The sequence below is a fragment of the Mus caroli genome, chromosome 16 (genome assembly GCF_900094665.2).
Source record: "Mus caroli chromosome 16, CAROLI_EIJ_v1.1, whole genome shotgun sequence".
Taxonomy (NCBI): domain Eukaryota; kingdom Metazoa; phylum Chordata; class Mammalia; order Rodentia; family Muridae; genus Mus; species Mus caroli.
This window is the reverse complement of record NC_034585.1, coordinates 88103079-88117392: the sequence shown is the minus strand read 5'-3', so window position 1 is coordinate 88117392 and position 14314 is coordinate 88103079. Positions and strand designations below refer to the sequence as shown.

Genomic DNA, 14314 nt, shown 5'->3' with positions numbered 1-14314 from the left:
AACCATTCCACTGAGCCCTAGAAAAAGAAACTCCAAACAATAATTTGGGCTCTTGAGTAATTTCATTAATGTGCACTGTCAATATTCACAGTACATTTCTTCCTAATGCGTACAATCACTTTGCTTTGAAATTTCTACCATGCAATACTTAGAAAACTTTATTTTAATACTTTTTTTGTTTTGTTTTGTTTTAGGTATTTTCCTCATTTACATTTCCAATGCTATCCCAAAAGTCCCCCATACCCCCTCTCCCCTACCCACCCACTCCCACTTCTTGGCCCCGGCGTTCCCCTGTACTGGGGCATATAAAGTTTGCAAGACCAAAGGGCCTCTCCTCTCAATGATGGCCAACTAGGCCATCTTCTGCTACATATGCAGCTAGAGACACGAGCTCCGGGGGTACTGCTTAGTTCATATTGTTGTTCCACCTGTAGGGTTGCAGACCCCTTCAGCTCCTTGGGTACTTTCTCTAGTTCCTCCATTGGGGGCCCTGTGTTCCATCCAATAGCTGACTGTGAGCATCCACTTCTGTGGAAGGTACAGATTCTTATCAGGTGTCCACTGACCTACACTGACACACACCTACACCCCCTCACATACAGTGGCACAGGCTCACCCACACAGAGGCATGACTGTAAAAAAGAAAACAACAAAAAAAAATACAGAAATAAGCATAATATCACTACTCACAATAGCCAAAAAAAAGCTAGCCTTCAAAAGATAGGCTAGCCTTCAGTCTTGTAAAACCAGATGGCATGTGGCCACAATACATGTGGCAACAATCTATCCACGCACTGGTGAGCCTTGTGGATGTAATGCTGTGTGAAATGAGCCAGACACTCAAGACTGAACATTGCATAATTTGATTCCAGTGCAAGGGCCCCAGGGAGAGACAGCAGAATAAAGCATGCAGGTAGGTGGCCAGGCGGTTCAGTGGCAGTTTCCTTCTGCAAGATGACATTTTTCTGGAATGAGAAATTCCATGGCGGCACGGCACCGTAAAATGTACTAAAAAACATGCACTGCACACTTTAAAGTGGACAAATGCATTGGATCTCAATCAAGAAAAACAGCCAGATGCAGTGATAAACACCTGAAATCCCCGCACTTGGGAGAGGAGCCAGGAGCATTTGGAGTTCAAGGCCAACCTTAGCTATATGGTGAGTTCAAAGCCAGCCTGAGCTATGTGAGACTCTGTCTTAAAAACCCACAGAGGAGGGGCTGGAGAGATGGCTTGTGGTTCAGGGTGCTTGATGCTCTTACAGAGTCTGATTACCAGCATCCACATCATGTGGGTCACAACCACCTGTAACCCCAGCATAGGGAGGACCTGCCACCCTCATCTGTACACAACCCTCAGTGCGCACGCGTGCACACACACTTTAAAATTAAAAATAAATCCTTTTTTTTTTTTGAAAGGCAGAAATGAGGATCACAACTGCTTTTTTTCTGAGATAAACAGGCACAGTGTTCTTTCCTGTTTTTCCTTTTGTTAGCTTCTGAAACAGCACAATGGCTCAGGCTGGTTTTGAACTTATCCTGTGTTTCAGGCTGCCTTCAGCTCCTAGCCCTCCTTCACTTCCCTCTGCAGGGAGCCTGGTGTGTGCTCTTAGACACTGGGTGGGTCAGGCTCTGAGGAGTAAGATATGCCTCAGTCTCCAGCTATGCCTCTCAGAGTAACCCTTTGACCTGAGCATGGCTGGAGCTGTCCAACCACAGAGACTCAGGCTTCTGTAGCCTATGTAAAGACAGGCCTCAGGAGTAGACATTAGTCTCTCCTATTGAGCGCCTGCCTGTGACATTTCCATGTAAACATCCCTTCCAGGAGACCAGGAGTTTCCTGGCCAATGAGTACTAACCTCCTATCTCACCAAGCCCAGGACAGCCATCTGCCAGGCTGAGATGCTTGCCCCACCCCCACGCCTATGCTGGGACTGGAGCCCAGGGCCTTAGGCGAGCCAAGCAAGCTCTCTGAGAGCTGCTTTCTGGCCTCAGAGGAAAGAAGGTGTTGAGAGGGGCACATGGGAGTGGACATAACAGCTGTCCAGGCAGTGTACCTGGCTCAATCTGTCCATTCTTCACTAATCCCCTACCCTATACCTGGGAAAGATAAAGGGAGGCAGCCTCTGCTCAGTGGGGTTTGCTGGAGTCCCCTGACCTAAACAGAGATGGGAATCTTCCAACTCCCACCTGATACTCATGCTCCAAAGCCAAGTGATGGCCAGACAACCTCAGAGGGCACAGACTCTTCTTCACCACAGTGGCTGTCCACTACATGTGGTCTCTGAGAGTCCCTGCAGAGCCTTCCCTTTGGGCAGCACAGGAAGGTCATAAAGAGATAGCTGGAGCCCCCTTTGATTCACTTGGATCTTCCCAGAGCACAATCCTTCTCCACAACCACACACACACACACACACACTCTCTCTCTCTCTCTCTCTCTTACTCTCTCTCTCTCACACACACACACTTTCTCTCTCTCACACACACACACACTCTTTCTCACACACACACTCTCTCTTACACAAACACTTTCACATACACATTCTCTCTCACACACATACACAATCTCTCTCTCTTACACACACACTCTCACACACAGTCTCTCTCTCACACACACAATTCCACAACTCTCTCTCACATACATACACATTCTCTCTCTCTCTCTCTCTTACACACACACTCCCACACTCACATCGAATCTGAATAACTGAATAATACTGGCCACTTTACATCCCGTCAATACACAGACTTAAGGAAAAAAGCCATCCCAGCCCTGTGTAGTTGTCCACGTCTTAAACCCCAGCACTTGGAGGCAGAGGCAGGTGTATCCCTGAGCTCGAGGCCAGCCTGGTCTACAGAGACTCAGGACACCCAGAGAAATCTTGGCTGGAAAAACCAAAAAGCAAAAAGAAAAGACCACTGCACCATATCAACACTATAAAATACCAACACAGTATCTATCCGTCTTCTGTGCTCCAAAGACACTGGAAGTTAATGTAGTGACATGAACCAGGCGAGGGTGAGTCTGAGCGACAGAAGCCCTGGTTGTTCTTTTCTGTCTTTCTAGCTGTTCTAACCACCCACCCCAAATTCCCCACCATAAGAAGACACCTCCATTCCCCAATGCCACCGTCCCCAATGCCACCCTCCCACAGGAAGTGCCCCAGCACCTTGTTGAGCTTGCCGAGCGAAGAGATGAGATCCGCCCATTCGCTGGAGGACTCAAAGTTTCTCAACGCCTTCTCGATTACTGAGGAGTAACTTCTGTATCTGTAATCGTTCAGTAGCTCCTGCTCCTCCGGGTCCATCTTACATCCTCACAGTGAAGGAGGGATCTAGATGTGAAATCAGAAAACACATGAGGGCACTGCTCCTCCCCAACTCAGAGCACGAGAGACCTGTGTCCACAGACTGGGCTTACTGGGCAATCCAATTCAAATATTTAGCCAGGTTCCTAGGTCAGGCACTGGGTAAATAGAGATAAACAGTTCCCACCCTCACAGATTCCGAGGGACACAAGCTCACTGGGCAGAGAGAAGCAAGAATGCTGGTTCTGCCTAATGGACAAAACTAATTCTAGGAGAGAAACCAACAAAATTATATCCTATGGCTGGCTGGTAATTCTGCATGCCCAAGGCCCCTCCCATCAATGGGCCTTTATTAAACCCAAGGGCGTGCTTTCAACCTAAGAGGTCCACTTAGCAATTCAGTCCTGTATGACTAGACTAGGAGACTGGCAAAACCAAGTAAGAGGACTGGCAAGATGGCTCAGTGGGTAAAGTACTTGTTACAGGAGTTCTGGCCAGATGTGGTAAGCAGGTCTGTAGTCATGGCACTAGGCAGTAAGACAAGAGAATTCACTTGAACTGAGAGTTCAAGGTTAACCTCAGAGACATGGTAAATTCAAGACCAAGCTAAGATGTATGAGATCCTGAGGATCATGACACAGACAGACAGACAGACACACAGATGTACAGTGAGGAGAGGGGGCATGAGATGCTGTGGGGTGGGGGATGGTAGGGAAAAGAAAGCATAAGCTTAGTGGAAACGGCCAGCCAAGCAAGATTATGTATCCCGTGACTCCATTTGGATGACATATCCAAGGTGGGCAAGTCTCTCAAGATGGGAAGCAGGTAAGTGGTTGCCTGGGTGGACCAGAAACAGACAGACAGGATCATTCTGAGGTCATGGAAATGTGATTATGGCGATCGCTGCTCAACTCTGTAACTCCACTGAAAATCGCTGAATTATATACCTGGTGAATTTGATGGTCTGAAAATTATACCCAAATTAATGCTTTTTTTTTTTTTTTAAACTAAACTAAACTCTGAATTCTACCCACTCAGCACCCTCTTCCCTCATTTTCCCACACTGTACAAAGTGGCTCCTCTATGACTCTAGACTTCTCCTTCCCTTCACCTGCCACACTCACACTAGGTCCTGCTGCCTCTGCCTGTCCCTCTGTCCTTTGTCTCTGCCTGCCCCTCTGTCTTCTTCCTCTGTCTGTCCCTCTGTCCTCTGCCTGCCCCTGTCCTCTTCCTCTGCCTGTCACTCTGTCCTGCTGCTTCTGTCTGTCCCTCTGTCCTCTGCCTCTGCCTGCCCCTGTCCTCTGCCTCTGCCTGTCCCTCTGTCCTCTGCCTGTCCCTCTGTCCTGCAAGTGTCCAGTCTCTCACTCTCATTCTTCTCCCTCTCCTAGTTTCTCACGTGGCACTCCCAGAATCCTCTTGTTGCCCCATGTAAAGCTCTCCTCATTACCAATGCCTCCCTCATTCTACAAGGCTCCACCCTCTGCTCCCTTCACTGTACTGGGTGTGTTCCCAGAGAGACTCATCCTTCCACAGTGCTGCTGCTGCGTATGCAAATGAACCCACAAGATTCACTCTCAGGAGGACCTGTAAGCTTTTTTCTGAAATAATAGGTTTCTTGCTTTGTGAAAACACAAGGAAAAGGTGGTGATCGGAGCAGCAGTGCTTTTATTCTATCAAGTCTACAAAGTTGCTATAGCCACAAAGTCTATAAGCTCCCTGCACCCCCCCCCCCGTTCCTCTAAGGAATTTTCAGTCTGAACTCCAATACAACAGCAGTCCTGAAATATCCCAAGCACAGTTTGTTTATTAAGTGTCCCAGAACAAAGATTCTCGAGCAGGACTGGGTCTCTAGTCTAACTTGAGGAACTACTTAAATAACTGCAGCTGAATTAGGCTGACATGAGGTGACAGAGGTTTAGGCTGGAATACTGACTGAGTCTGGGCTGGGGAGGTGGCTCAGTCAGGTAAGTGCTGAGCACCTGAACCATCCCCACAACCCAGATATAAAGGCCAGATGTGCTGGGTACACATTTGTAATCCTAGCACAGGGCTCTGTCCACCAGCCTGGACTAACCTGGGCTCCAGGCTCAAGGAGATACTTTGCCTCAAAATAAAAAGGATGTCTTTCCTGAGAAAGGAAGCCCAAAGATTGGCTGCAACACTCTCTCTCTCTTTCTCTCTCTCTCTCTCTCTCTCTCTCTCTCTCTCTCTCTCTCTCACACACACACACACACACACACACACACACACACAGAGCTATCCGAGTCTGGTTTGGACAAGAGAGGAAAGAGGAAGGCGAGCTATCAGCAAAGGAGTCCTCAGAGCCCACAGGTGTGGACTCTCATGTCACCAGGAAGAGCTGCATCACTGAGACCGTGAGTGTCCAGGATGACAGAGAGCGCCTGGCTGCCCTTGGCAAGGAGGCTGTCAGCCAGGTATGAGCAGGCAGCAGGTGCAGTTGTTTCTCTGTGAGGGCCCAATGCTGGCACAACTGCACAGCTAAGAAGCTCAGACGTTACTCATGTGAACCCCTTCAAAATACGGGCATGGGGAATTACAACACTACACAGTTTCTGTGTCAGCTCTACACTGATCTCACTTATGAAACACACTGGAGTCCCACGAGGGACATTACTGCCGAAAGATGGGGATATTAGGGATTAGTGGCAGGCATAGGATTCGGGCTCAGTTCTGTTATACAATGGCCAGGTCAACCTCTAAACAGCCCCTCTCACAAGCCATCTCCAACACCTATTTTTGTGAGATACAACCGCAGTTCAGTGGGCTGATAGCGCTATGGAGGCTACAAAAAGCCCTATGCACACGTGCACCTGATACCTTTGCCTTGAAACAGAAAGCATTCGTAGGAGCTCTCTCTCGCCTTACCCATTCCTAATTTCTAAGCTCAGGTGAAGACCCGAAAGCCATCTGCTGGATCCGGAAGTCGGTTGTAAACATGCTTACAAGGAAGGAGTATGATGAACACAGTAAAAGCCGACAATCAGCAGCCTTCCTATTTACTTGTAGATAATGTCCCTGCTTCTACAGCGCATCAACCCTCTTTACCAACTGGCCCAGTTTTGAATTCGGTCTTTTACACTGAGATCAAATAGCACTAGGGGGGAAAAAAGGCAAGACACCTGACACCTCACAGGAATAGCTTTTAAAGGTGGGGTGTCCTCAACAACCCTACACAGGTTTCCCGAGACGGGGACTGCTGTCACCGGATGAGCACCTCCTCCGCGGCTTATCCACCGGCGCAGGGGCAGGCTGGCTGGTGCACGCCGGCTGTTGGGACACCATTAGGGAACCTGGAAGCCCTGCCCAACAAAGGCTGAGCTTCCAGAACGGCCCTGGGCCGGCTAGGCGGACAGCGGTGGCCATTCGACCTCCACCTGCGGCCGAGGCCCGCTCGCACGGACCCTGCCAGGCGCGGAAGGCCGGGTCTGAAGCCCACACCCACGCGCGGCCGTACCCGCACTGCAGCAGACGCGCCACCGCCCGAGCTCTACGCCTCCGCCGCTCCGGGCCCGCGGGGACCACACTTACCGGCGGCCGCGGACCTCGGCGGTGGGCGTGGGACGGAGCCGGTCGGCTGCGGGACAAGGCGGCTCAGCGCTTCGGCAGAGACCGCGAAGGCGGAGGTAGCGCTGCGCCTCAGCCCAGCTGCCGCCACTCCCGGGAACTGGGCGGCTGGGGGCGGGGCCGGAAGGCGGGGCCTCGGGAGGGGCGGGATCTGGAGGCAGGCCCTCGGCGTGGGGCGGGGTCCTTAGCGGTGACTGGGCGTGGCCATAGTAGGCGTGGCCATGACGTTCCGCGTGAACGGGGCGGAGCCTTAACGGTATGGCGGCGCCTCTCTCCTCGTGGGCGGGACTCTAGGCGTGTGGGCGGGGCCTTGGTGGCGGAGTTGGTTTGGCCTCTGGGGCGTGGTGCGGCGCCCTGGTCACATAGGGCGGAGAGCGAAAGAGGAGACTTGGAGGCTGAGGGGTTGGGGGAGGGGTCTGGCAGGGTGGGTGGGGCCTCAAGGCTCAAGGCGGGGCTCTGGACGCGTGGAAATGCCGCTGGACCGATGGTGGGTGGGGTCTCTGAGGGCGGGGTCTTTAGGGCTGGAGGCTGGTCTAAACATGGGGGGCCCGTGGTGCGCGTGGCCTTGCGATGTAGTCCGGTAAAGTCTCACATAAACAGGCAGGTAACCCTGGGCTTTCCGGACTCTGGGAGCAGGGCCTTCCCAGTGTCGTGTACCCTTGGGCTTTGCGTCAGGACCACACCCACAATCTCCATCGTGGGGTGGAGGCAGGAAGAATTCCAGGTGCCAGGAACAGAAGGCATGGGGGTTCCGGGTTAAGGTGTCCCTGCATCCTCTAAGAGTGATGGGGTCTGGGAGCTGGCAGGATTCACTCTGACATTGACCGTGTCTTGATGACGCCAGCACCAGCGCTGCCAGATGAAACAGCGCCTTCTACCGACTAAAGTTATTTCAGTGATAGCCTTTTCCTGTTTAACGTATTCCATGAAAATTTTAGAAAGAGCTATCTAGTGCTGGCTAGTTTTATGCCAATTTGACACAATCTAGAGTCAGCTGAAAGGAGAGAACCTCGATGGAGAAAATACTTCCATAAGATCTGGCTATAAAGCTAGAGAAAGTACCCAAGGAGCTAAAGGGATCTGTAACCCTATAGGTGGAACAACATTATGAAGTAACCAGTAACCCCCCCCCCCCCAGAGCTCGTATCTCTAGCTGCATATGTATCAGAAGATGGTCTAGTCGGCCATCAGTGGAAAGAGAGGCCCATTGGTCGTGCAAACTTTATATGCCTCAGTACAGGGGAACGCCAGGGCCAAGAAGTGGGAATGGGTGGGTAGGGGAGTGGGGGTGAGGGTATGGGGGACTTTTGGGATGGCATTGGAAATGTAAATGAGGAAAATACCTAATTAAAAAAAAAGATCTGGCTATAATCAGACAAAACCTTATTTTCTCAATTGATGGAGAGGGCCCAGCCCATTGTGGGTAAGGACATACCTGGGCTGGTGGTTCTGTGTTCTATAAAAAAGCAAGCTGAGGACTGGAGAGATGGCTCAGCAGTTAAGAGCACTGACTGCTCTTCCAATGGTCCGGAGTTCAAATCCCAGCAACAACATGGTGGCTTACAACCATCCGTAATGAGATCTGATGCTTTCTTCTGGGGTGTCTGAAGACAGCTACAGTGTATTTACATATAATAAATAAATCTTAAAAAAAAAAAAAAAGCAAGCTGAGCAAGCCAGTAAGCAGCACCCTCCATGGCCTCTGCATCAGCTTCTGGCTCCAGGTTCCTGTCCTGCTTGAGTTCCTGCCCTGACTCCTTCAAAGGTGAACCGTGATATGGAAGAGTAAGCCAGACCCTCCCTCCCCAAGCTGCTTTTGGTTGTGGTGTTTCATCACAGCTATAGTAACTAAGACACCATCCAAATCTATTTAGTAATTGTTTATAAAGCTCAGTGGATATTTTTTTCTGGGAAAAAATAGATTATATCAAATTCCAAAATAGATATATCCAGGAAGGCAAGTAGGCTAAGCGGGTAAAGGCACTTGCTGCTCAGACTTTGATTCCTGGATAAGAAAACCAGCTTCTAAAAGTTGTCTTCACACACACACACACACACACACACACACACACACACACTAAATGTAAAAAACAAAACAAAACCCAGATGACAACCCCAACAGGAAGGGTTATGTGAATGGCTGAACTCTGGTTCCCTAACTTTTATTCCATCCATCTGCTAGATACCAAGTGCTCTAGTCTTCTCAGGAATGGTTTTTTTTTTTTTTTAGATTTATTTATTATTATTATATCTAAGTACACTGTAACTGTCTTCAGACGCACCAGAAGAGGGCATCAGATCTCATTACAGATGGTTGTGAGCCATCATGTGGTTGCTGGGACTTGAACTCTGGACCTTCAGAAGAGCACTCGGTGCTCTTAACCACTGAGCCATCTCTCCAGCCCTCAGGAATGGTTTTTATGTCTGGTCTTGAAATGGAAAGGGTGGGGAAGTAAAGAATTGAGCCAACTTAACAGGAAAATATTAATTTCCGAAAAGTTAACTTCCTAGTGAAGGTTTGATAAACTCTCATCTCAGAGCTTAGACAAAATGGCCATACAACAATTGGCATGTTTTGTTGTTTGTTTTGTTTTGGCTTTTTGAGACAAGGTTTCTCGTAGTTCTGGCTGACAGGGAAGTAGCTCTGTAGAGCAGGCTGACCTTGAACTCACAAACATCTGCCTCCTGAGTGCTGGGATCAAAGGTGTGCGCCACTGCACTAAGCTAGTTTTGTTTTGTTTTGTTTTTTTTCCCTTGACAGTCTTCAAGGTTTAACCAGCTCACAGCCCACTAAACAGAGGGAATTGAATTGTGTTATAGCAGTAACGAGAAAGCCCACCCACTTGGGCCAAACCTAACATATACAAATCTGTCCCCGCACAGTGCCCTAGCTGGGTTTCCATTGCTATAAGAAAACACGGTGACAAAAAGCAATTTCGGAAGAAAGCGGTTTATTTTGCTTACATGTCCCTAGCACAGTGTAATGTGAATTCAGGCCAGGCAGGAACTTGAGGGAGGAATTTGGAGACAGAAACTGGAGCAGAGGTCATGGAGGAATGCTGCTTACTGGCTTGCTCAGCTACCTGTCTTATATTTTCCAGGACCACCTGCCCCGGGGTGGTGCCACCCCCAGGGAGCTGGGCCCATGCGCATCAATTATTAATCAAGAAAATGCCCACAGACTTGCCTACAGGCAATCTGATGGAGGCTTTTCTCAGATAAGGCCCCTCTTCCCAGGTACATTGACGTTTGTGTAACCAGCACATGCAGGCATATAAAACCGTCTACGTGTCTAGTGTTTATATCCAGGGATGAAGGGGTTAAAGCTTGGCTGACTCAAAATTTGTAAGCTGTTAAAAAAAAAGAAAAAGAACATCTAAATTTATAATCAAGATTGGCAATAAATATACAATATTAACAGGTGTCAATACAATATTGACAGGTGGTGGCACATGCCTTTAATCACAGCACTCAGAGGCAGAGGGAGGAGGATGTCTATGAGTTCTAAGCCAGCCTGGTCTACAGAATAAGTTCTAGGACAGCTAAGAGTACACACACACACACACACACACACTTCTGGCTCAGCCCCCTCCCTGCCAAAAAACAAATAAAAGGAGATAGCTGGGGTGATGGATCAGCAGGTAAAAGTGCTTGCTGAATAAGAATAAAGAGCTGAGTTCAAATCTCCAGCACCATTGGAATGCTGGGCAGGCATAGCAGCCCACTGTGATCCCAGTAGTTGGGAGGTGGAGACAGAATCTTCAAGTAAGCTAGTTAGCTAGCCTGTGGTGAACCTCCAGCCTTGGCCACATAGCTAGTCTGAGGCTAGCCTGTGCTATGTGAGACCATCACAAAAGGAAAAGGGAAAAGAAAAAAAAAAGTAAGGGAAAATGTAGCTAAGGCGGAAACAGCAGTATCTCAAGTTTGATACCAGCTTGAGTTGCAGGAGAACCTGCCTTGAGGAATAAATGGAAGAAAATGATTAAGAAAGACAGTTGATGTCAACATGTGGCCTCCACATATGCATGCACATGTTCATTCACACATACACATGTGAACATGCATACACGTACATGCACATGAAAAATTGAACTGTGTATGGTTGTCCATCCTAGCACTTGGGAGGTGGAAGCGTCAGAGCTAGCCTGGGCTACATGAGAACACCCCCCCCCCTCAGAAAAATATGAATTGGACTGAGAGCAGTGCACAGTTGTAATCCCAGTACTTGGTTGCCAGAGTCAGGGGATCAGGAATTCACCTCCATCCTTGGCCACATAGCTAGGCTGAGGCTAGCCTGTGCTATGTGAGACTGTCGCAAAAGGAAAAGGAAAAGAAAAAAAAAAGGAAGGGAAAATTTAGCTAAGGCTGAAACAGTAGTATCTCAAGTTTGATACCAGCTTGAGTTACAGGAGAACCTGTCTAGACTGGTTATTTATTTATTTATTTATTTATTTATTTTGTGGTTTTTTCGAGACAGGGTTTCTCTGTATAGCTCTGGCTGTCCTAGGACTCACTTTGTAGACCAGGCTAGCCTCGAACTCAGATATCTGCTTGCCTCTGCCTCCCGAGTGCTGGGATTAAAGGCATACAACACTACACCCAGCTTGGTTAGTTAATTTTTGTCAAGGTGACACAAACTAGAGTCACATGGGAAAAGGGAACCTCAACTTAGGCATTGCCTCCATTAGACTGGCCTATGGGCACATCCCTTAAGGTGCTAATGGCTGATGTGGGAGGGCCCAGCCCACTGTGGGCGGAGTCACCCCTGAGCAGCTATAATAAGAAAGCAGGCTGAGCAAGCCATGGGATATAAGCTAGCAAGCAGTGTTCCTTCAAGGTCTTTTCTTCAGTCTCTGCCTCCAGGTTCCTGCCCTGCTTGCCTCGGCTTCTGCCTTAATTACTTTTCTGTTGCTATGACAAAACGTCATGGCCAAGGCAACTAATAAATAAAAGTATTTAATCAGAGCTGGGCTTACTGTTTGAGACAGAGTCTGTCATATCAGAGAGCATGGCAGCAGGCAGCAGGCAGCAGGCAGTAGCTGAGCTCGCCCTGATCTATAAACACGAGACAGGGGTTAGGGTATAGAACGGTATGAGCTTTTGAAACATCGATGATGCACACTTCCTAATCTTTCCCAGACAGTTCCACCAGCTGGGGATGAAATATTGAAATATATAAGCCTATATAATGGGGATCATACTCATTCGAACAGCCATAGGACACTATCTTAAACAAAAATGAATGAACAAGTAAACCTAGGCAGAGGACAGAGCTCCATGGCAGACCGCTTGCCTAGAACACGCAGCCTCTATATTCAGTTCCTATTATAGCCAAAAGTTAGTTAATTAGTTAGTTTAAAACATGCCTAATTAATTTAAAAAGTGTCTTCTTGGGTCAGATGGTGTTATTACACTCCATACTTCAAAATCTACTTGGCCATCTGCAACTAATGCAGGTTTCTTACAAGATAAGTCAGACTAATTAGAGTATTTCAAATTAAGCATTCATCTGAAACTTTAGAGCTCCAACACATTATTCATTCTGGGACAGAGTAGAACTGAACTTCAGGCCCCTCTTGTTGACTTTGAAGGGTGCCTTCCAACCCCGCACACAGGAGGCAGAGGCAGGGACAGGCAGATCTCTGCAAGTTTGAGTTCTAGGCTACCCAGAGCTACCCAGAGAGACCCTGTCTTGGAAAAGAAAGAGTACCAGACACAGAACCGACTGCATTTTGTAGCTCCACCCAGTCCATCCATTTGACACTGGCTGGTTGGACGAACTGAATTTGGGTATATAGATATTGATAATTCTTTAAGAATTAGTCTCCGCCTTTTGGAATGGGGACAGCATAAGGCTGGCCCATGATGCCCTAGCCTTTTCTTGGTAGATACCAAGGCACCATGATGATGCTACCCTGCCACGGATACAGAGCATACGCTTCCTAGCCGGCTGTGTTTCTTCCATGATGCCTCCCGCTCTATCAGTGGCTTCCGGATCCTTCTATAGTCAGAACTCCTGCTCTGTTACCGAGGTGATACTGAAGCTACATGTTACTTCAGCCAAGCTCTCTCAGACCTCCAAATCAGACCTTATAGTCAAAATGTGAGTGCAAAGCACCGAAGAGATCACTCTGCTTCCGTTACCCTCCCAAACAATTGCTCACACGCCACATCAGCTGCACAGACAGAGCCCAGATGGGCCTCAGAGCGGAGCACGCGTGAAGAGGAAGAATCAGCTCGACGGAGTGATGACCAGCCTCTGATGCTGAAGGAAACCATCTTCATGTCTTCAGAGAGACAGTCGTACCATACTAAAACCCATACTAAAACCCAGTCGTACCATACTTGCGCTTCAGAGGTATTTGTTCTTAGTGATAACTCTTAGAACATCATTCCTTAGAACTCTCATAACAATATCCCTTATCCGTGCCTGGGCGTGTGTGCATATGTCTGTGTACATGCCCATATGTGTGCATGACGTGGATATGTGTGCAGATGTGGAGAGCCGCGATAACATTTGCCATCACAAGATGGCGCCGGCTTCCGCAGTGCCTTATGCCACTTAAACAAAGAACAAGTTATGGTGCACATGCGCTAGGAGTAATGCGCACCACCCCGGGGCGTGTCTATGAGATCGTGGGTAAGCGACCAGTCAGGCGTGGACACGCCACGCTAGGGTGTATATAAGCAGCGCCTTTCTGAGGCTCGGCGTCTACCTCATCAATATGCAATAAAGATTTGCTGCAGAAGAATCCTGGTGTTCCGTGCGCGTTCTTGCCGGCGAGACAATAGCGCGGGACATGCAGAGGCCAGAGGGTAAAATCAGATAGCTTCTATCATTTTCTCGCCCATATTTTTGCCGCACAAGCTCCCTTACTGAGGATGGTACTTGAAGATTTGGCAAGACTAGCTAGCCAGCCAGCTCCAAGGCTCCTTTTGTCCCCTCCTCCTTCTGGCACTAGGAATATAGTCCAGTGCTCTGATACCCGGCTTTTAGTGTGAGTGCTAGGGTCCCAAACTGAGGTCATTATGCCTGTGCAGCCAGTCCTTTACCCACTGGGCCATCGCCTCTGATGGCCCACACAGCAGAATATCTTTAATATTCTTTCTCTAGCTCTATTGAGATACAACGAATAATGTGTGGATGTAAGGTGTAAAATGTGGTGATCTGATACTCCTTGAGAGATGGTAATTAGTCACCACAGTGAACAATGTCCCCTCACATGGTTGCCATTCTCCTTTCTGGTGACGGTAATAACCTTAAGGAACTACTCTCTGAGCAAATTTCAGGCGTTCGGCCCCCAGCTTTCTTTTTTATTTTTTTTTTATTTATTTATTTTTTTTTTTGGTTTTTCGAGACAGGGTTTCTCTGTGTAGCCCTGGCTGTCCTGGCACTCACTTTGTAGACCAGGCTGGCCTCG

General features: G+C 48.5%; 1 protein-coding gene across 1 annotated transcript in view; it reads right to left on the bottom strand.

The window, feature by feature from the left end:
• Dop1b (DOP1 leucine zipper like protein B) overlaps positions 1-7019 on the bottom strand; it is a 283094-nt gene extending 276075 nt beyond the window's left edge. Inside the window, exons 1-2 of the mRNA XM_029470323.1 lie at positions 6858-7019; positions 3171-3335 (exon numbers count right to left, since the gene is read on the bottom strand). Of these exons, the coding sequence (XP_029326183.1) occupies positions 3171-3308 (138 nt within the window). The 5' untranslated portion in view covers positions 3309-3335; positions 6858-7019. The remainder of the gene's footprint in view (positions 1-3170; positions 3336-6857) is intronic.
• Between the last annotated feature and the right edge of the window lie 7295 nt (positions 7020-14314).